Source organism: Coregonus lavaretus, assembly GCF_964263955.1.
Source record: "Coregonus lavaretus genome assembly, chromosome: 21".
Taxonomy (NCBI): Eukaryota; Metazoa; Chordata; class Actinopteri; order Salmoniformes; family Salmonidae; genus Coregonus; species Coregonus lavaretus.
Genome location: NC_140008.1, coordinates 16,548,812 through 16,570,724, shown reverse-complemented (window position 1 = coordinate 16,570,724; position 21,913 = coordinate 16,548,812). Strand labels below are relative to the sequence as shown.

General features: G+C 45.1%; 1 protein-coding gene across 9 annotated transcripts in view; it reads left to right on the top strand.

Annotated features, from left to right (window-relative positions):
* Nucleotides 1-20,478, top strand: part of LOC311148877 (transcription factor E2-alpha-like) — a 35,803-nt gene extending 15,325 nt beyond the window's left edge. For 2 of the 9 annotated variants that reach the window (XM_084185880.1, XM_084185885.1), the window contains 18 exons: nucleotides 1,163-1,236; nucleotides 1,765-1,837; nucleotides 2,479-2,519; nucleotides 2,786-2,921; nucleotides 4,852-4,898; nucleotides 14,562-14,661; nucleotides 14,841-14,998; nucleotides 15,165-15,261; nucleotides 15,457-15,515; nucleotides 15,630-15,708; nucleotides 15,885-15,961; nucleotides 16,070-16,279; nucleotides 16,437-16,548; nucleotides 16,730-16,871; nucleotides 18,702-18,764; nucleotides 19,329-19,564; nucleotides 19,831-19,982; nucleotides 20,098-20,478. In XM_084185880.1, coding sequence (XP_084042006.1) covers nucleotides 1,163-1,236; nucleotides 1,765-1,837; nucleotides 2,479-2,519; nucleotides 2,786-2,921; nucleotides 4,852-4,898; nucleotides 14,562-14,661; nucleotides 14,841-14,998; nucleotides 15,165-15,261; nucleotides 15,457-15,515; nucleotides 15,630-15,708; nucleotides 15,885-15,961; nucleotides 16,070-16,279; nucleotides 16,437-16,548; nucleotides 16,730-16,871; nucleotides 18,702-18,764; nucleotides 19,329-19,564; nucleotides 19,831-19,976 — 1,850 coding nt within the window. In that variant the 3' untranslated portion in view covers nucleotides 19,977-19,982; nucleotides 20,098-20,478. Of the gene's footprint in view, nucleotides 1-1,162; nucleotides 1,237-1,764; nucleotides 1,838-2,478; nucleotides 2,520-2,785; nucleotides 2,922-4,851; nucleotides 4,899-14,561; nucleotides 14,662-14,840; nucleotides 14,999-15,134; nucleotides 15,262-15,456; nucleotides 15,516-15,629; nucleotides 15,709-15,884; nucleotides 15,962-16,069; nucleotides 16,280-16,436; nucleotides 16,549-16,729; nucleotides 16,872-18,701; nucleotides 18,765-19,328; nucleotides 19,565-19,830; nucleotides 19,983-20,097 lie in introns of all 9 variants that reach the window. The other 7 variants (XM_084185883.1, XM_084185878.1, XM_084185879.1 and 4 more) reach the window with 6 other exon arrangements.
* Nucleotides 20,479-21,913: the final 1,435 nt, after the last annotated feature.

Below are 21,913 nucleotides of genomic sequence, written 5' to 3'. Positions count from 1 at the left end.
AATCAGTGAAATGACCCCTCTATTTTTCACATGGACATGTAGGGATAGTTCACCCAAATGTTCAAATACATATTGGTTTCCTTACCCTACCTTAAATAGTCTCTGCATAGATATTTGGGATAGAGTTTTCCACAAACACTGTAAACAGTCTATGGACAAGGTATGACAGCAATCCATGCTTTGGTTTAGTTTCCCTGGCACTGTTTCCACATGCTAACATTTTAGCATTTGTGGCACAAATCCCATTCAAGTCATGGGACCAATATTAGCATTTTTCGTGCATCATGTTCAAAACCTCGAAGTGACTTTGAACTTCACAATCATTTTTGAATACTTTCGGATGATTTGGACCTGATGCGCAAAGAATGCTAATATCGGTCCCCTGACCTGAAATGGGATTTGTGCCACAAATGCTAAAACGTTAGCATGTGGAAACAGTGCCAGGGAAACTAAACCAAAGCATGGATTGCTGTCATACCTTGTCTATAGACTGTTTACAGGGTAAAGAAACCAATGTAATTTTGTAATTTGGGTGAACTATCCCTTTACATTTTTACATTTTAGCAGACGCTCTTATCCAGAGCGACTTACAGTTAGTGAGTGCATACATTTTCATACTGGCCCCCCGTGGGAATCTAACCCACAACCCTGGCATTGCAAGGGCCATGCTCAACCAACTGAGCTACACAGGGCCTTTAATGCAACAATGACAGATTCTCTTAAAGATGACCTGTTGTCCCAGTGGCTTTGCCATTAAACCAATTAAGACCTGTGAATGACATACATTGGCTCAGGGGCCTTGCAGTGCTGACAAGATCACCTGAGTGATGGGATGCTAGCATTAGGCTAGCTTGTATTATGGCTACATGCCTACAGATAGGTTTGAGCTAAAGGACCCTACCCCTAACTTCACTGTTGGTCGATGGTATTGCTCTGCGACCACTCGATCCCACCGCTGACACCAAATGAACACTTGCGCTAGGACTAGGAAGGAGGAAAATGCCCACAGTCATTGTATCTTGCTGGTCTTAGTATAATTCGTCCGGATCTAGTAGTTTATGATGGAAGTAGTCTTTTCCGTGGTCCACCCAACCTAATGTGTGTTTTTATAGCTGTCTGTCTATAGCAGTCAGTGAGTAACCTCGCCATTTCTCTCTTCCAGCTCTGGACGAGCGCAGTGGCTCTGGATCCTGGGGCCCTGGAGAACAGAACAGCCCCTCCTTCAACCATGGACGGGTAAGCATTACCAGGGACTCCTCACAAGCTCTCAACCTCTGTCTCTCTCACTCACAAACAAACAAACAAACACACACACACACACACACACACACACACTCTCGACAACAGCTCAGTGCGTTGGCAGACTTTTGATTCAGACTGGTAGTTTTTACTTTGTACCTAATGGCTTGGCTCAGAGTCAGGCGTTGGCAGGCTCTGCACTAGGCTTTACATCAGTGGAAGCCCAACGGTAATTGCGGCTTCACAGCCACGGTAACTGTCTTGGCTCATTTCGGTGTAAATATAAGGAACGGGGGTACAGGGGGTGAAGATTGGTTGCAGCAAACTGTGATTATTGATTAACCACAACTTGATGATTAAGAAATTGCTAGAGACTGGATTCTGCACATTTCCTGAGCTCACATGATAGTTTACAGACTGGGATGAACCAGTGCACTGGCCATGGCATGGAAGGACTTCAGTGAACTCTGCCGACTTGGACTCTAGTCCTCATCATGTATTCTTCCTCTGTGTGTTTTCCCACAGGGCTACGGAGATGGCTCTCACTACAATGAGCATGAGGGCCTGTCATCCCCCTTCCTCAGCTCAGGAATCGGAGGTAGGCTACGCTCAGTCTGCTGGCTTGTCACTTTGTGTCTATCACTGTTGTAATGCAGTGGTTCCCAACCTTTTTCACTTACTGTACCACCAACTGAATTTTGTTCTGCCCTGATACCCCTGAAGTACCCCCCTCGTGCATTTTACCAGGCCTATGGTCTCATGAGTCTTTTCAAGTACCCCCTGTGGATAGGCCAAGTACCCCCAGGGGTCCTAGTACCCCTGGTTGGTAACCACTGTTGTAATGGGGATAGGTTGTAAATAAGTAGCAGAGGTTACTGTTGGTGTGCACGTATTTTGTTATGACCATAAAATTGTTATCTGAGTGACAAAGTGCCAGGAACTGTGTGTGGTGTGTGTGTGTGTGTGTGTGTGTGTGTGTGTGTGTGTAATGTGTATTTAGTGGGTGCTGGGGATGTTAAGAGCACTGAAGCAGAAACGCTCCCTTGGGGTTTGTCTGGCAAGCAGCTTCACTGCAGCCGAGTGCTCTGAAAGGGGGAGGCCACTTTTATCACGACTTTTGTATTTTAAACGGCTACTAGTAATTTGGACCTTTTTGTCATTTTGAAAAAATACTCCAAATACCCAACGTGTAACTTCCATTCCATAAGGAACCCGCTAATTGTCAATTTCGTCTTGCAGGTAAAAATGAGAGGGTACCATACTCTTCGTTTGGAGGCCAGGTAAGAGTGCCGCTGACCCCTTTGCATAGACCCTGTTATGGTAATAGTTTAGGTTGCCCACGTCACCAATTCTAACTTGATTTGAGCTAAATTCATAGTCCGGTTTCAGTATAAAGAAGACCCTGTTTTCTCACTTCTCCTTTCATCTGAAACACATTGAATTAGAGCGTTGTGGATTTCCCAGAACTGTGCATTCATGTGTGTTTTTGTATGCATTCCTGCATGTGTTGTTTGTTAACCCCTTGCTCTTTGTGTTGTTCTGCCAGCCTGGCTTCCTACCCAGTGACATCGCCATGCCCAGTCCAGATGCCATGTCCCCCTCTGGGCTAAAGTCTGCCTCTCAGTTCTACCCCGGATCGTACCCCAACAATCCCAGGAGGAGGCCTCCCGATGGCCAGCTAGGTAAGAGAGATGGATTCGGAAAAAGCTTTAGTTCTTTGTAGAAATGTTTTTCAGGCTCTTGCCTTTTATGTCAGATTATAGAACAAGAAGTTGTCTCAGCCAAATATGTGTAGCTTTAACCTTTTTAACTGGGTTAAAACGCTAACGATACACAATACTACCGTCAATATGGTCAAATAATATTGTATTTTCAAACTAGACACTAAGGGCTCTATTTTAACAAACCTAACACAATGGTAGATCTTAGCGGTAGCGCTATAGGTCTGGGGGGTGTCAGAAATATTTGTGCTATTTTCACAGCAGGAATTATGAGCGCAATAACTGATGGTGCCGCGAAAGGAATGGGTTTTGATGAATAAATTAATTGTAGGTGTGACAAGGGCTTGGCCACTCACTGGCCAATCAACGCTTTTCATGGCTTAATACTGCATGCTGTTGTCTCAAGTTCTGTAGGTTATTGATGGTCTTTGCGTTGTCATCAACTCCAATTCGGCTGGAGGCACGGAATATTCTCATCTTAGTCCATTGTGGATTGATACTACAGTTGATTAAATAGCATAGGCTACAGAAACTAGTAATAACAACAGTTAAAAAAATTAAAATACATTCAATGTTTGCTCAATGTGTTTGGAGTGTTGACAGAATATTGTTGTAATTGGCTTCAACGAGTATAGGCCTTTATGCATCGCTCTTCATTCTTTAAAAATATATATACTAGGCTCCCGCAAATTCTATTGTATGTGTGAGGCACGTTCTCAATAAGCAAGATATAGCCTAGGCCTACCGTTGATATGGCGTTATAGGACTGAATAATTTGAATATGTTTGGAAATGTGCGTCTTTGGTAACTGGACAGGAGGCGCTCTTTGGAAATGGGGATGGATACAACCCGAATGGAGTATGCACTGCAGGTAGGCCTATGTGAATAATACAAAAGCAAAAGCCTCAGGAGTAGACCATTTTAGTAACCTTTTATGGATAGGCTACTTGGCTAATGCATGGCCAGGAGAAGACACCAACTCATTGCTGTTGAACCTGCTTTAGTTACAGTAGGGTAAGGGTTTCCTACTGAGGACTTGTTTTGTTTTCAAATGGAATGGAAAACAAGCAATTGTTACAGGAAAATAACTTGAATGTTTCTAAATACGAGGGTCACCGGCGTCATCTCCTCTCTCGTTCCATGATATGCATATGGACATGTAGCCTACATGGAGTTTGTTTTACGCACATCCAAAATAATAACAGGAGCTGTCTAAAATAACATACAATACATAGATAAAAGGGGATTTCCTCACTGTTTTGCTGCTCCCAAACATGATCTTTTAATAAAGCTTTGGTGATTAAGATTTATTTCAAAGTGGTGTAACGAGCCAAACCCTTTATCGATAGTCATGACTATTGGCGAATGCGTTGGGAAGGACAAAAAAACCTGCCTTAATCAAATGAAACAAAGTGGGAAAATACAGTAGTTTTTTATGTTTCTAAATACGAGGTTTACGGGAACAAAAAGCATATTTTTGTTGTACCATGTGCATATGGGCACAGTGTGGCAAGGCTGGACAGGCTGCTTCCGCTGTCAAAATCCATGCCATAACAACCGCGTTACTGCTAAGGCCAGGTCTTGGTTGGTCTTAAATATCCCCACCCACCAGCGCTGTCTGAAATTGGCACTTTGGCGCATGTTTTTAAGGATGCGCCTCAGATATTGCCACCCCTCCCACCTCGGCGCAAGCGAGCTCATGTAAGACAGGTAAATTACCAATCCTGGCGCAAGGGCTGGAAAATAGTAGAGCGCCGGCTTTAACCGGTCGAAATTGCCAACGAGCGTGCGTTTGACAATTGCGCTGTCTTAACACCAGCTGAAAATAGATCCCTAACAGTCAACCTTTATGAAGCGTGCTATCAGATTTACCTTCTCTGTCTCCCTGTAGACACCCAACCGAAGAAGATCCGGAAACCCCCTGGCCTGCCTTCCTCGGTGAGTGTTCATTCTGCTCCCCTTCAGACAGCCAGACAGTCTCCCCACACTAACACTCACCACTCTGCTCTAGACAGACAGACAGACAGACAGACAGACAGACAGACAGACAGACAGACAGACAGACAGACACAGAGAGAGACAGACAGACACAGAGAGAGACAGACAGACACAGAGAGAGACAGACAGACACAGAGAGAGACAGACAGACACAGAGAGAGACAGACAGACACAGAGAGAGACAGACAGACAGACAGACACAGAGAGAGACAGACAGACAGACAGACACAGAGAGAGACAGACAGACAGACAGACACAGAGACAGACAGACAGACACAGAGAGAGACAGACACAGAGAGAGACAGACACAGAGAGAGACAGACAGACAGACACAGAGACAGACAGACAGACAGACACAGAGACAGACAGACAGACAGACACAGAGACAGACAGACAGACAGACACAGAGAGAGACAGACAGACACAGAGAGAGACAGACAGACAGACAGACAGACACAGAGAGAGACAGACAGACACAGAGAGAGACAGACAGAGAGAGAGACAGACAGACACAGAGAGAGACAGACAGAGAGAGAGACAGACAGACACAGAGAGAGACAGACAGACAGACACAGAGAGAGAGACACAGAGAGAGAGAGAGCCAAAGGGCCTCTGCTCACTCAGACAAACAACTGGCAGCCCAGGCTAGTGAGAGAGCTTCCAAACAAACATTTAGTCTCTACAACACTTGGCTCAGACTACTGAGAAAGTACCACATAAATAACTCTAGTCTACAACGTTGTACTCTACTGACAAATGCTACAGATGCTGAGCAAGCCTCCAAATAACCAGCAGTAGTAAATAACACTGTAGAGTTGTTTTTGTTGAACTAATGCTTGAGATTGCATGCCGTGTGGTATTTGGTTACCATGCCCTGTAAGATGGTCCAGATATTTCTGGTGTGTTCGGGGTGCCTGCTGCCTTATTAGCTATTAGTGGAAGACTAGAAGGCCCCCTGCCAGGGATCATTAAAATGAAATATTGCCATTACACAAACATTTTCTGTAACCCAAACCATGGGCACCTGCGCTCTCATATTACACCGCAGCGAAGACGGTCATAGTGAAACCTCTGTGGCCAGTGTTCATGACTGCACCACATAGGCAATGTTAAACACCGTCTGGGTTTGAGGCCCTTATCTCAGCCGCTCCCACAGTTTGAGCGATGGCCATGTGGTTTTAGCGTAAATTAATGTAAAACCCCCAGCTGCCCCCCTCCTCTCCCCGTCCACCCGTCCGCCTATGCTTCGCCACATGATGGTCTGGGTGGCCTCCCCCATGAGTGACCCAGTTGTGAGGCGTGCTGCTCGCGAGGTCTCTTAGCCCGTGTCTGAGCCCAGATTAATGACTGCTGATGATCCTGTGTCCCTCGCCCTGCCCCCTCTCCTCTCCCTGCTCCCCCTCTCCCTTTGCACCCTCAGCTCTATGTGGTAACCTAGTCCTAGCTCTCCAACCCACCCACTCGTCCAACCCAACCGCAAGACCCCTCTACTAATCCTCTACTACCTGTACATCAGGGCCTGGCCCTAACCCTAGTTTGGAACTCGGTAGTGAGTGTTGCGACTGAGGACAGACGATTTTTACGTGCTTCAGCACTTAGCGGTTCTGTGAGCTTGTGTGGCCTACCACTTTGCGGCTGAGCCGTTGTTGCTCCTAGACGTTTCCACTTCACAATAACAGCACTTACAGTTGACCGGGGCAGCTCTAGCAGGGCAGAAATTTGACGAACTGACTTCTTGGAAAGGTGGCATCCTATGACGGTGCCATGTTGAAATTCACTGAGCTCTTCATTAAGGCCATTCTACTGCCAATGTGTGTCTATGGAGATTACATGGCTGTGTGCTCGATTTTATACACCTGTCAGCAACGGGTGTGGCTGAAATAGCCAAATCCACTAATTTGAAGGGTTGTCCACATACTTTTTTAAAAACTACATACATACATACATACATACATACATACATACATACAGTGCATTCGGAAAGTATTCCGACCCCTTGACTTTTTCCACATTTTGTTACGTTACAGCCTTATTCTAAAATGGATTAAATTGGTATTTTTCCTCATCAATCTACACACAATACCCCATAATGTTAAACCAAAAAACTGTTTTTTTTTGTGTGTGCTCATTTATATTTTTTAAAACCCCATGAAATATCACATTTGCATAAGTATTCAGACCCTTTACTCAGTACTTTGTTGAAGCACCTTTGGCAGCGATTACAGCCTTGAGTCGTCTTGCGTATGACGCTACAAGCTTGGCACACCTGTATATGGGGAGTTTCTCTCATTCTTCTCTGCAGATCCTCTCAAGCTCTGTCAGGTTGGATGGGGATGGTCGCTGCGCAGCTATTATCAGGTCTCTCCAGAGATGTTCGATCGGGTTCAAGTACGGGCTCTGGCTGGGCCACTCAAGGACATTGATACTTGTCCCAAAGGCACTCCTGCGTTGTTTACATTTGACATTTTAGTAATTTAGCAGACGCTCTTATCCAGAGCGACTTACAGTTAGTGAGTGCATACATTTTATTTTTTCATACTGGCCTCCCGTGGGAATCGAACCCACAACCCTGGCGTTGCAAGCGTCATGCTCTACCAACTGAGCTACACGGGTTGTCTTGGCTGTGTGCTTAGGGTCGTTGTCTTGTTGGAAAGTGAGCCTTCACCTCAGTCTGAGGTCCTGAGCGCTCTGAAGCAGGTTTTCATCAAGGATCTCTCAGTACTTTGCTCCGTTCATCTTTCCCTAGATCCTGACTGGTCTCCCAGTCCCTGACGCTGAAAAACATCCCCACAGCATGATGCTGCTACCACCATGTTTCACCGTAGGGATGGTGCCCTTTTTCCTCCAAACATAACGATGGTCATTATGGCCAAACAGTTCTATTTTTGTTTCATCAGACCAGAGGACATTTCTCCAAAAAGTATGATCTTTGTCCCCATGTGCAGTTGCAAACCATAGTCTGGCTTTTTTATGACGGTTTTGGAGCAGTGGCTTCTTCCTTGCTGAGCAGCCTTTCAGGTTAGGTCGATATAGGACTTGTTTTACTGTGGATATAGATACTTTTGTACCCGTTTCCTCCAGTATCTTCACAAGTTCCTTTGCTGTTGTTCTGGGATTGATTTGCACTTTTCGCACCAAAGTACGTTCATCTCTAGGAGACAGAACGCGTCTCCTTCCTGAGCGGTATGGCGGCTGCGTGGTCCCATGGTGTTTATACTTGTGTACTATTGTTTGTACAGATGAACGTGGTACCTTCAGGCGTTTGGAAATTGCTCCCAAGGATCAACCAGACTTGTGGAGGTCTACAATTTATTTTTCTGAGGTCTTGGCTGATTTCTTTTGATTTTCCCATGATGTCGAGTAAAGAGGCCCTGAGTTTGAAACAGGTACACCTCCAATTGACTCAAATGATGTCAATTAGCCTATCAGAAGCTTCTAAAGCCATGTCATCATTTTCTGGAATTTTCCAAGCTGTTTAAAGGCACAGTCAACTTAGTGTATGTAAACTTCTGACACACTGGAATTGTGATACAGTGAATTATAAGTGAAATAATCTGTCTGTAAACAATTGTTGGGAAATTACTTGTGTCATGCACAAAGTAGATGTCCTAACCGACTTGCCAAAAGTATAGTTTGTTAACAAGAAATTTGTGGAGTGGTTGAAAAACTACTTTTAATGACTCCAACCTAAGTGTATGTAAACTTCTGACTTCAACTGTATATTATATATACAGTGAGGGGAAAAAGGTATTTGATCCCCTGCTGATTTTGTACGTTTGCCCACTGACAAAGACATGATCAGTCTATAATTTTAATGGTAGGTTTATTTGAACAGTGAGAGACAGAATAACAACAACAAAATCCAGAAAACGGCATGTCAAAAATGTTATTAATTGATTTGCATTTTAATGAGGGAAATACGTATTTGACCCCTCTGCAAAACATGACTTAGTACTTGGTGGCAAAACCCTTGTTGGCAATCACAGAGGTCAGATGTTTCTTGTAGTTGGCCACCAGGTTTGCACACATCTCAGGAGGGATTTTGTTCCACTCCTCTTTGCAGATCTTCTCCAAGTCATTAAGGTTTCGAGGCTGACGTTTGGCAACTCGAACCTTCAGCTCCCTCCACAGATTTTCTATGGGATTAAGGTCTGGAGACTGGCTAGGCCACTCCAGGACCTTAATGTGCTTCTTCTTGAGCCACTCCTTTGTTGCCTTGGTCGTGTGTTTTGGGTCATTGTCATGCTGGAATACCCATCCACAACCCATTTTCAATGCCCTGGCTGAGGGAAGGAGGTACTCACCCAATATTTGACGGTACATGGCCCCGTCCATCGTCCCTTTGATGCGGTGAAGTTGTCCTGTCCCCTTAGCAGAAAAACACCCCCAAAGCATAATGTTTCCACCTCCATGTTTGACGGTGGGGATGGTGTTCTTGGGGTCATAGGCACCATTCCTCCTCCTCCAAACACGGCGAGTTGAGTTGATGCCAAATAGCTCAATTTTGGTCTCACCTGACCACAACATTTTCAGCCAGTTCTCCTCTGAATCATTCAGATGTTCATTGGCAAACTTCAGACGGCCCTGTATATGTGCTTTCTTGAGCAGGGGGACCTTGCGGGCGCTGCAGGATTTCAGTCCTTCACGGTGTAGTGTGTTACCAATTGTTTTCTTGGTGACTATGGTCCCAGCTGCCTTGAGATCATTGACAAGATCTTGCCGTGTAGTTCTGTGCAGCATTCCTCACCGTTCTCATGATCATTGCAACTCCACGAGGTGAGATCTTGCATGGAGCCCAAGGCCGAGGGAGATTGACAGGTCTTTTGTGTTTCTTCCTATGTCTTCTTTCTATTTGACCCCCCTTTAAGAGTGTGCTCCTAATCTCAGCTCGTTACCTGTATAAAAGACACCTGGGAGCAAGAAATCTTTCTGATTGAGAGGGGGTCAAATACTTATTTCCCTAATTAAAATGCAAATAAATTTATAACATTTTTGACATGCGTTTTTCTTGATTTTGTTGTTGTTATTGTGTCTCACTTTTCAAATAAACCTACCATTAAAATTATAGACTGATAATTTTTTTGTCAGTGGGCAAATGTACAAAATCAGCAGGGGATCAAATACTTTTTTCCCTCACTGTATATACACACATTATTTATTTACATACATACATATACATACATACATACATACATACATACATACATACATACATACATATATACACATACACACAACTTGTTTCAAAAAATTCTGTGTGTAATGTGTGTGTGTGTGTGTATATATATATATATATATAATATATATATGTGTGTATATATGTATGTATGTATGTGTGTGTGTGTGTGTGTGTATATATATGTGTATTCAGTGAGGGGAAAAAAGTATTTGATCCCCTGCTGATTTTGTACATTTGCCCACTGACAAAGACATGATCAGTCTATAATTTTAATGGTAGGTTTATTTGAACAGTGAGAGACAGAATAACAACAAAAAAATCCAGAAAAACGCATGTCAAAAATGTTATAAATTGATTCGCATTTTAATGAGGGAAATAAGTATTTGACCCCCTCTCAATCAGAAAGATTTCTGGCTCCCAGGTGTCTTTTATACAGGTAACGAGCTGAGATTAGGAGCACACTCTTAAAGGGAGTGCTCCTAATCTGTTTGTTACCTGTATAAAACACACCTGTCCACAGAAGCAATCAATCAGATTCCAAACTCTCCACCATGGCCAAGACCAAAGAGCTCTCCAAGGATGTCAGGGACAAGAATGTAGACCTACACAAGGCTGGAATGGGCTACAAGACCATCGCCAAGCAGCTTGGTGAGAAGGTGACAACAGTTGGTGCGATTATTCGCAAATGGAAGAAACACAAAAGAACTGTCAATCTCCCTCGGCCTGGGGCTCCATGCAAGATCTCACCTCGTGGAGTTGCAATGATCATGAGAACGGTGAGGAATCAGCCCAGAACTACACGGGAGGATCTTGTCAATGATCTCAAGGCAGCTGGGACCATAGTCACCAAGAAAACAATTGGCAACACACTATGCCGTGAAGGACTGAAATCCTGCAGCGCCCGCAAGGTCCCCCTGCTCAAGAAAGCACATATACAGGGCCGTCTGAAGTTGCCAATGAACATCTGAATGATGTCACCTTCTCACCAAGCTGCTTGGCGATGGTCTTGTAGCCCATTCCAGCCTTGTGTAGGTCTACAATCTTGTCCCTGACATCCTTGGAGAGCTCTTTGGTCTTGGCCATGGTGGAGAGTTTGGAATCTGATTGATTGATTGCTTCTGTGGACAGGTGTCTTTTATACAGGTAACAAGCTGAGATTAGGAGCACTCCCTTTAAGAGTGTGCTCCTAATCTCAGCTCATTACCTGTATAAAAGACACCTGGGAGCCAGAAATCTTTCTGATTGAGAGGGGTTCAAATACTTATTTCCCTCATTAAAATGCGAATCAATTTATAACATTTTTGACATGCGTTTTTCTGGATTTTTTTGTTGTTATTCTGTCTCTCACTGTTCAAATAAACCTGCCATTAAAATTATAGACTGATCATTTCTTTGTCAGTGGGCAAACGTACAAAATCAGCAGGGGATCAAATACTTTTTTCCCTCACTGTATACAGGCCCGTCTGAAGTTTGCCAATGAACATCTGAATGATTCAGAGGAGAACTGGGTGAAAGTGTTGTGGTCAGATGAGACCAAAATTGAGCTCTTTGGCATCAACTCAGCTCGCCGTGTTTGGAGGAGGAGGAATGCTGCCTATGACCCCGAGAACACCATCCCCACCGTCAAACATGGTGGTGGAAACATTATGCTTTGGGGGTGTTTTTCTGCTAAGGGGACAGGACAACTTCACCGCATCAAAGGGACGATGGACGGGGCCATGTACTGTCAAATCTTGGGTGAGAACCTCCTTCCCTCAGCCAGGGCATTGAAAATGGGTCGTGGATGGGTATTTCAGCATGACAATGACCCAAAACACACGGCCAAGGCATCAAAGGAGTGGCTCAAGAAGCAGCACATTAAGGTCCTGGAGTGGCCTAGCCAGTCTCCAGACCTTAATCCCATAGAAAATCTGTTGAGGGAGCTGAAGGTTCGAGTTGCCAAACGTCAGCCTCGAAACCTTAATGACTTGGAGAAGATCTGCAAAGAGGAGTGGGACAAAATCCCTCCTGAGATGTGTGCAAACCTGGTGGCCAACTACAAGAAACGTCTGACCTCTGTGATTGCCAACAAGGGTTTTGCCACCAAGTACTAAGTCATGTTTTGCAGAGGGGTCAAATACTTATTTCCCTCATTAAAATGCAAATCAATTCATGTGGTCCTCTGTAGCTCAGCTGGTAGAGCACGGCGCTTGTAACGCCAAGGTAGTGGGTTCGATCCCCGGGACCACCCATACACAAAGAAATGTATGCACGCATGACTGTAAGTCGCTTTGGATAAAAGCGTCTGCTAAATGGCATATTATATTATTATATTATATTATAACATTTTTACATGTGTTTTTCTGGATTTTTTTGTTGTTATTCTGTCTCTCACTGTTCAAATAAACCTACCATTAAAATTATAGACTGATCATGTCTTTGTCAGTGGGCAAAGGTGATCCCCTGCTGATTTTGTATGTTTGCCCACTGACAAAGACATGATCAGTCTATAATTTTAATGGTAGGTTTATTTGACTAAACCAAAACGTACACTCTTTGCGGTCCCAAGGACCAAGTTTGGGAAACGCTATACTGTGTGTGTGTGTGTGTGTATATTTATGTATTCTATAGACCAGCGTTTCCCAAACTTGGTCCTTGGGACCGCAAAGAGTGTACGTTTTGGTTTAGTTGTTTATTTGAATCAGCTGTGTTAGTGCTAGGGCAAAAACCAAAACATGCACCCCATGGGGTCCTGAGGACAGAGTTTGGGAAACCCTGTTCTAGACCTACAGTGGTTATATTATTAATAAAGAGAAAATATCCTCTACAAGTTGATATTAATCTGTTTTCTACTAGGCCCGTTCTATTTTCATATTACATCACATGTTTTGCAAATGCTCACACACAGTCATAACCTGAATTACATTAAACCCCCATTAGTGAGGATTTTCCACAGAAATCCTCATTCTTTCTTCTTAAGAGCACAATTATCATTGTTTCATTCCCCCACACATCTATCTAGAGCAGAGGATTCGCTCAACATTGTTTCCCCTGAAAGACAAACCTAAAGCCTATTGTTATATGAAGCCATCTCCGGCCTGTTCTCTCAAATTAACTGTGATGGTAGTAAAGCCCCTATTCCCACACACTGACTCCCCTGGCCATATCATGCTTTGTTTAAGTCATTTAGATTACCTTATTCTGTCCCCCACCCCAGCCTTATCTCTTTGCCTATTTCATAAATCATCAGTGCCTTAATTCCCCCCCCCTCTTTGCCCCGCCCCCTCCTCATTGCAACCCCTCTCTCTCCCCATGCATCCCTCTCTCTCTTTCTCTCTCTCGCTGACTGGCTCCCAGCCCCCACCTCTCTCAGCCCTCTCCCTCTCCTTGCCTCTGCTCTCCTCAGCCCAGCTGCCTGTGGAGTTGGACCGGGTCCAGGAACAGGCAGATGGCTCTGTAATTAGAAGTGCATCTCTCCATTCCCTTTCCACTTCTCCCTGTTAAATCAAATTACAGAAAAAAATCTGTTTTCTGGTTTAGCATTCTTTGCAGCATAGCCTCTCCCTCTCTCTTCTCTCTCTCGTCCCTCTTTCTCCTCGTACGTGCCAGAAAGCGTGAGTGATGGGTTATAGTGTCAGGAAGCGGGGATCTTTGTGTCTGTATGAATTTTAGGGGAGTGATTCAACGTTTCCGACACATGCGGAAAAAAGGCTTGGAATGGCTTGCCATTTTCAATGTACTATTCATTGTGGTTCGGAATAACTTGAATGGACCATTGAAAGGCCATTTAACAAAATTGCTTTTAGAGTATTCAAACCCATGGTTGGGTCATGGACCCATATCACCCCTAATTAAATAAATACAAATTCAATACATGCATATTATCTATGCCTCTTCAGTTCAAACCCACGGTCTTGGTACTATAGAAATCGGAGAAACTATTAAATGTGAGTCCCTTGCTTATTTGAGGTCATGGGCTGGACAGTGTGGGTGCATGCTTGTTTGTGTGTATCTCAGTGTGTGAGCTGCCGGTGAAAGGCTAGCTCGAGGGAGGAGCTACAGGCACTAACCCTGCTATGTCACTGGGCTCCTGGGAGAGAGGAAGTGCTGGCTGTGCTGTGGGATTGGAACCGTCGCTGTGCCCAGCATGGCATGGCCACTGTGCTGCTCTCGCACACAGCACAGGCAGGGGGGGCATGCCAGCCTCACCCTCGCCACCTCCTGGCTGCTTAGTGCAACAACTGTTAGCTACAGGTTAACACCATTGAGTATTGGCAGTTGTGCATTTGTTGTTATCTTGGCAATAGTGATACCTGGCGATTTTAGATGTAAGGCGCAGACACCTTTATTTTAGGGGAGGCTAAATGTAGGTATATATCATGGCACAAGTGTGTGGTGTGTGTTGTTGAAATTACGCCTAATGTCAACTGTGTTTGACCCATTAGGTGTACGCCTCTTCCTCCGGGGATGAGTATGCCCGTGACAACGGAGGATATCCTGGCACCAAACCTGGCTCTGTCTACCCAGGCTCTTTCTACATGCAAGGTAATTACGGTAACCACTTAAGCACGTTCATAAACTGTCACTGGAGTGATGACACTGTTTAACCTCTTTGTTAAGTTAATGATTTAAGGTAAATGAAAATGTGTTTTGAGTTCAAATGCACTGGAGTTAGTCATGTTTGATTGAGTAAGTCCATTGCCTAACACTGTTGTTGTTGACAGAGGGCCTCCACCCCTCCTCTGACCCCTGGGCCTCCTCAGGACCTTTGGGTCAGTCTGGCTACTCTGCCATGCTGGGGAACTCTCCCCACATCGGCCAGCCCGGCTCCTTCTCTGCCATCAACCCACAGGACAGGATGGTGAGGACAGCCCCACAATATGTAATTTTTCATATAATTTACATTCAATTAACTGTTGTATTAAATTCTGTGTTCTGTTTAATGCTATTTCTCCTCTATGACGAATCCAACTTCCATGCAAGTTGCTCTAACCGAAGCTGTTCTGTCTTCCCTTCAGAAGCGTCAACCCCTGCCTCTGTCCCCACAGAACTACCCTCTCCACGGCAGCGAGGTGAACGGCAGCCTCCCGCCCGGCTTCCACTCTGGCTCTGGGAGCTATAACCACGGAGCAGACGGCATCATGGGTACAATAAAGGCTCACATGACAACCGCTCATTTTGTTAACCAATTACCTTGTCCTTCTCCTGTGAAAGATGTTGTGTTGCCCCTCGGTTTAACAATGTCTTTAAAGCGGTCTCACTAGCTTATTGGAGACCTTTATATAGTAGTCGCTGCCTTGTAATAATGTGCGAGATTAATAAGCTGTCCTTTCTCCACAGCCAATAGAGGCACCACTGCAGGGAGCTCAGGAGATGAGATTGGGAAGGCTCTTGCATCAGTGAGTAATCCTCTCAAAAAACATCCTACAGACTTTTTGATTTGAACTGCATTGTTCTGTCAGTGTGCTGCTGTTCACTGTCTAAAGACACTGTCTTTATCCTGTGTGGTTTAGATCTACCCCTCGGACCACAACAGTAACAACTTCTCCTCCACATCCTCCACCCCAGTAGGCTCGCCCCAGGGAATTGCAGGTGTGCATACTGGATTATATCTGCTGCATCTGGTATCTTGTATTAGTAAAGGGCTTGACTGGATCTCTGGAGCCCTGAAAAGGGTTCTGGATCGCCATCTACTGTTGGAAATCAGAGCTGTCATTTTTCAGGATTTTCTGTGTAAATATGGCATCTCATCTATTTTCTCTCTGCAGGAGCTGCATCTCAATGGCCAAGACCTTCAGGGCAGTCTGCCCTGTCACCCAACTACGAAGGGCAATTGCATGCCCTGGTACGCCCTCTTCGCTACAAATAATTCTAAAATCTATTATTTGATGTGATCGTATTATAATCAACATAGTGACTGAGATTTGCCCTGTACATCTGTGTCTCCTTGCAGCAGAACAAAATGGAGGACCGTCTGGAGGAGGCCATCCACGTGCTGCGTAGCCACGCTGTCCAGGGCCCGCCCGGCCTGGGGGGAGGAGCCCACTCTGACATGCACAGCCTGCTGAGCGCTGTGTCCTCTGTACACAACGGTGGCCTGGGAGGTCTATCTCAGGCCTTCTCCAACGCTGGCTTGGCCCTCAGCAACAGACACCCTACCATGGTGAGCACGCCTTCTGACCTCTGGTTCCAAGACAAAAGCCCCCTGTTGTCTTACATTACCGAGATTATGATGATGATTTTATTGAACAGATTTAATCAAGCTTTTGTCATCGCGTTGTTGTTGTGTTTGACGTTTATGTTTTGTTACCATTCTCCAGGGAGGGAACCACCAGGAGGAGCCCACAGGCCTTCCTCCCAGCAATACCCTGCTGCACGGTCACCACGCCTCCGGACCCCCTCAGTCCACTGGACAACCAGAGGGCTTCACCAGTGAGTCACACACTTCTCTCTCACACACTCTGATTCGCTACTCATCCCCCACATGACCTGTGACCTTTACTCCTGTTCCCTGATGTAATGTATCAAACATGGCAAACCGATAAGATAATGGACTACTTAATTGTTCTCTAAATCGGACATACTGAAGGTGTGTTTCTGTGCTGTTCCACAGGTCTGCCCGGAAGCGTGGCCCGCTCCACACACTCGTCCAGCGGCTCGGACATCAAGAGGGAGGACAAGGAGGACGACGAGAACTCCTCCATCGCTGACAAGTCTGAGGACGAGAAGAAAGAAACCAAACGCATCAGAGCAAGGTAGGTAATCACCAACGGTCTCCATCTCACCCCGACTATTGACACTGGCAACTGGCATAGAGAATGTATGCCTGTGTACAGTCGTGGTCAAAAGTTTTGAGAATGACACACATACTGATTTTCACAAAGTCTGCTGCCTCAGTTTTGATGATGGCAATTTGCATATACTCCAGAATGTCATGAAGAGTGATCAGATTAATTGCAATTAATTGCAAAGTCCCTCTTTGCCATGAAAATGAACTTAATCTCCAAAAAACATTTCCACTGCATTTCAGCCCTGCCACAAAAGGACCAGCTGCCATCATGTCAGTGATTCTCTCGTTAACACAGGTGAGAGTGTTGACGAGGACAATGCTGAGATCACTCTGTCATGCTGATTCAGTTAGAATAACAGACTGGAAGCTTTAAAAGGAGGGTGGTGCTTGAAATCATTGTTCTTCCTCTGTTAACCATGGTTACCTGCAAGGAAACATGTGCCGTCATCATTGCTTTGCACAAAAAGGGCTTCACAGGCAAGGATATTGCTGCTAGTAAGATTGCACCTACATCAACCATTTATCGGATCATGGAGAACTTCAAGGAGAGAGGTTCAATTGTTGTGAAGAAGGCGTCAGGGCGCCCAAGAAAGTCCAGCAAGCGCCAGGACCGTCTCCTAAAGTTGATTCAGCTGCGGGATCGGGGCACCACCAGTGCAAAGCTTGCTCAGGAATGGCAGCAGGCAGGTGTGAGTGCATCTGCACGCACAGTGAGGCAAATACTTTTGGAGGATGGCCTGGTGTCAAGAAGGGCAGCAAAGAAGCCACTTCTCTCCAGGAAAAACATCAGGGACAGACTGATATTCTGAAAAGGGTACAGGGATTGGACTTCTGAAGACTGGGGTAAAGTCATTTTCTCTGATGAATCCCTTTCCGATTGTTTGGGGCATCCGGAAAACACCTTGTCCGGAGAAGACAAGGTGAGCGCTACCATCAGTCCTGTGTCATGCGGCCATTCATGTTTGGGGTTGCTTCTCAGCCAAGGGAGTGGGCTCACTCACAATTTTGCCTAAGGACACAGCCATGAATAAAGAATAGTACCAACACATCCTCCGAGAGCAACTTCTCCCAACCATCCAAGAACATAACTTTTCCAGCATGATGGAGCACCTTGCCATAAGGCGAAAGTGATATCTAAGTGGCTCGGGGAACAAAACATCGAAATGTTGGGTCCATGGCCAGGAAACTCCCCAGACCTTAATCCCATTGAGAACTTGTGGTCGATCCTCAAGAGGCGGGTGGACAAACAAAAACCCACAAATTCTGACAGACTCCAAGCATTGATTATGCAAGAATGGGCTGCCATCAGTCAGGATGTGGCCCAGAAGTTAATTGACAGCATGCCAGGGCGGATTGCAGGTCTTGAAAAAGAAGGGTCAACGCTGCAAATATTGACTCTTTGCATAAACTTGATGTAATTGTCAATAAAAGCCTTTGACACTTATGGAATGCTTGTAATTATACTTCAGTATACCATAGTAACATCTGACAAAAATATCTCATAACACTGAAGCAGCGAACTTTGTGAAGACCAATACTTGTGTCATTCTCAAAACTTTTGACCACAACTGTATTACATTTTCTTGATGAACATACTGTAGACTATTTTATCCCACATAGGTGGAAATGTTGTTAAAGTCTGTTAGCGAAAGAAATACGAGGAGGAACGCATGACATTAGCCCCCATCTATATGCACAATTTCAACTGCTAGTTAGCTGTGTTAGTTGAGTTGGTCACTAATTGAATGTGTAGCTAGTTGTGTAATGCCCTCCCCTCATGTCCCATTGTTTTCAGAAAGGAGGCGTTGACCCTCCAGATCCTCTCTGGCCTCTCAGGCCTGTCAGACCCGGGAGATGAGTAAGTCTCTCCATCCATAGGCCATAGTGCTTTGTGTGCTGAAAGCACACAATTGGGGAGCCAATACTGTATATCAAAGTCCACCATTCTGCAAAGCTGAGCACTTACATTTTCATTTGGTTTGATGGTAATAGACATAGAAGTTGGAAAACAAAGCGACATTGAAGAGCATAATGGTAAATGTTAACATTTCCAACCCATGTGGGATAAGTCATTATTGTTTTGTCTTTTTACCAAATATTCTTATAATGGGTTTCACTGCAATTGGTAACTTATTTTCCTAGTCTTGAGTAAATTTGATGTTTCTATTCGGATCGATTGTATGACTATTAACAATGTATCTGGAGCTTCCTTTTAATACCTTTACTTTCAGAACTACATAACTTCCTGGTGCTACCCAGGATTCTTTTAGAATGACAGCTAAATGCTTAGGCGTCTATGCTTCACATGTTTTGCTGAGGTGCAGCTGGCACATGCGGCCCAACTCTTTGAAAGTCTAGTTGCTTGGTTTGTGAGTGCCGTCCTCCCGTGGCTTCATTCCTCTCCGTGTCTTCCGCCTTCTAGTCCAGAGGATGAGGATGACGAGGACCTTCCTCCTGAGGTAAAGGTAGAGCGTGAGAAAGAGCGGCGAGTGGCCAACAACGCCCGTGAGCGGCTGCGAGTGCGAGACATCAACGAGGCTTTCAAGGAGCTGGGCCGCATGTGCCAGCTGCACCTCAGCAACGACAAACCTCAGACCAAACTGCTCATCCTGCATCAAGCCGTCAACGTCATTCTCAACCTGGAGCAGCAAGTCCGAGGTAACGCAGGGCTACTGTGGCCATATCTCTTTGTATTGTCACTTTTTACATGTTGACCTCTGTATTACTTTGTCCCCTGTGTATATTCCTTCCTTAGTGGACCATCGAGAACCAAACCGAACATTTCACCCAGCTATTCTTCACACCAGAAAAATCTGTTTTATGTGTCTTTTTAATAAAGGATGACATTTTTATAGCACAGTGGAAGGTTGGATAAATAACTTGCATGCAATGTAAACTCATATTCCCTCCTATCCCCTCGTCAGAACGCAACCTGAACCCTAAAGCAGCATGTCTGAAGCGGCGGGAGGAGGAGAAAGTGTCTGGGGTGGCAGGGGAGTCCCCCATGCGGCTCTCAGGAGGCCACCCCAGCATGGGGGGAGATGGCCATAACCCAGTCAGCCATATGTAATACTAGGTACGTATCTCTTCATCCATATTTCATCTCTGTCAATAATTGTAGTACTTTTGAGTTGATCATTTCACTCAAATTCAAGTTTAGAAGACTGACAATGTTGTATTGTCCTTTGCAGATCTGGTGGAATTCCCTTGGCTCTCGGAAGATGTGGCCTTGAGCTCTTCTTCCACCCATTCTTCTCAGTGTGTACATATACTGATGTGTCTGTGTATTGTCAAATTCAGTTTCAAGACGCACATTCACACACCCTTATCCACACATGCAAACTGCCAAAACTGACACAGCCAATTTGCCGCACTCCTGACCATGACTACCAGCGCAAATGTGAAGAACCTTTTACTTTTTTTTAATACATATATTTTTTGCTTCCGTAACATGATGGATCACCAGAGTACTAGTGTCCGGCCACAAATGGGACTTAATACACTGCCGAGAGGTGCTCTGTGAAAGACAGAAGCCTAACAAACTACAAATGTACTAAAGGATTTGTGCCTGATTGTTACATGTTTTATGAGACATTTAACCAAATGTACGGAACGTTTTGTTTAGGGGTTGCTTGTATGTATGAGCAAGTGTAGATTTGTCATTCCCAACTTAATGGTACAGTCTTACATATGTTATGTAACCAAATCCATGTGATAGAGAGGGCAGTTGACCTACATCGGGGGACAGAGTTGCAGTCCCACCCCAGCTCTGTGGGCCCTGGGCCCAGCATGAGACGAGGCAGAAGGGAGAGGAACCTCACCTTCCTAGTTGTCATGTTCTCAGGGTTGTAGAAAAATTATTCTCCAAGGCTATTCTTCCCATCCATAAACAAAATAATGGTATTTCAGACTCCAGTATTGTTCCAGTATCCCCTCGGTGTAGGTTAATTGGGAGCCGCCGGTTTACCTGGCCAGGGGTAGAAAAGCAGTTTTACAGCACAAAAGGAAGTCATTTTTCATCCTGCATCTCAACCCCACCCATTTGTTACTATTGATGCCATCAGAAACTAGAGAGAAGCTTTCTGAAAGCTTGTGGAGCTAACTAGCCACCCTGTTGAATCTAATCATGAGACTGGAGGCTTGGTTTGGAATACTCTGATGGGCATCTTATGGCCATATTGTGTAGTGCCACCCTCTGAGTTTCAAATCAATTTACCCTGTACTTATGCCCCCTAAGGACACCAAACTAAATTTGGTGCTTCGCCCGCTGCATTGTTATTCTTAAAAGACTAACACTAGGTGCCAATGTGCAGATTCAGGATCAACCATCGATACCCTTAAGATGTTATTTCATTCCATTAATACCAGACAAGCAATTTATTAGAAGTTCGGTTGTCTATTCTTAAAATGTAAGCTTTGAGCATTCCCAATGAACTACACTACATGGCCAAAAGTATGTGGCCACCTCTTAATTTGTGGATTTGGTTATTTCAGCCACACCCGTTGCTGACAGGTGTATAAAATCGAGCACACAGCCATGCAATTTTCATAGACGAACATTGGCAGTTGAATGGCCTTACTGAAAAGCTCAGTGACTTTCAACGTGGCACCGTCATAGGATGCCCCGTTTCCAACAAGTCAGTTCGTCAAATTTCTGCCATGCTAGAGCTGCCCCGGTCAACTATAAGTGCTGTTATTGTGAAGTGGAAACGTCTAGGAGCAACAACGGCTCAGCCGCCAAGTGGTAGGCCACACAAGCTCACAGAACGGGACCGCGTAGCAGGTAAAAAATCGTCTGTCCTCGGTTGCAACACTCACTACCGAGTTCCAAACTGCCTCTGGAAGCAACGTCGGCACAAGAACTGTTCGTTGGGAGCTTCATGAAATGGGTTTCCAAGGCCGAGCAGCCGGACACAAGCCTAAGATCACCATGTGCAATGCGAAGTGTCGGCTGGAGTGGTGTAAAGCTTGCCGCCATTGGACTCTGGAGCAGTGGAAACGCGTTCT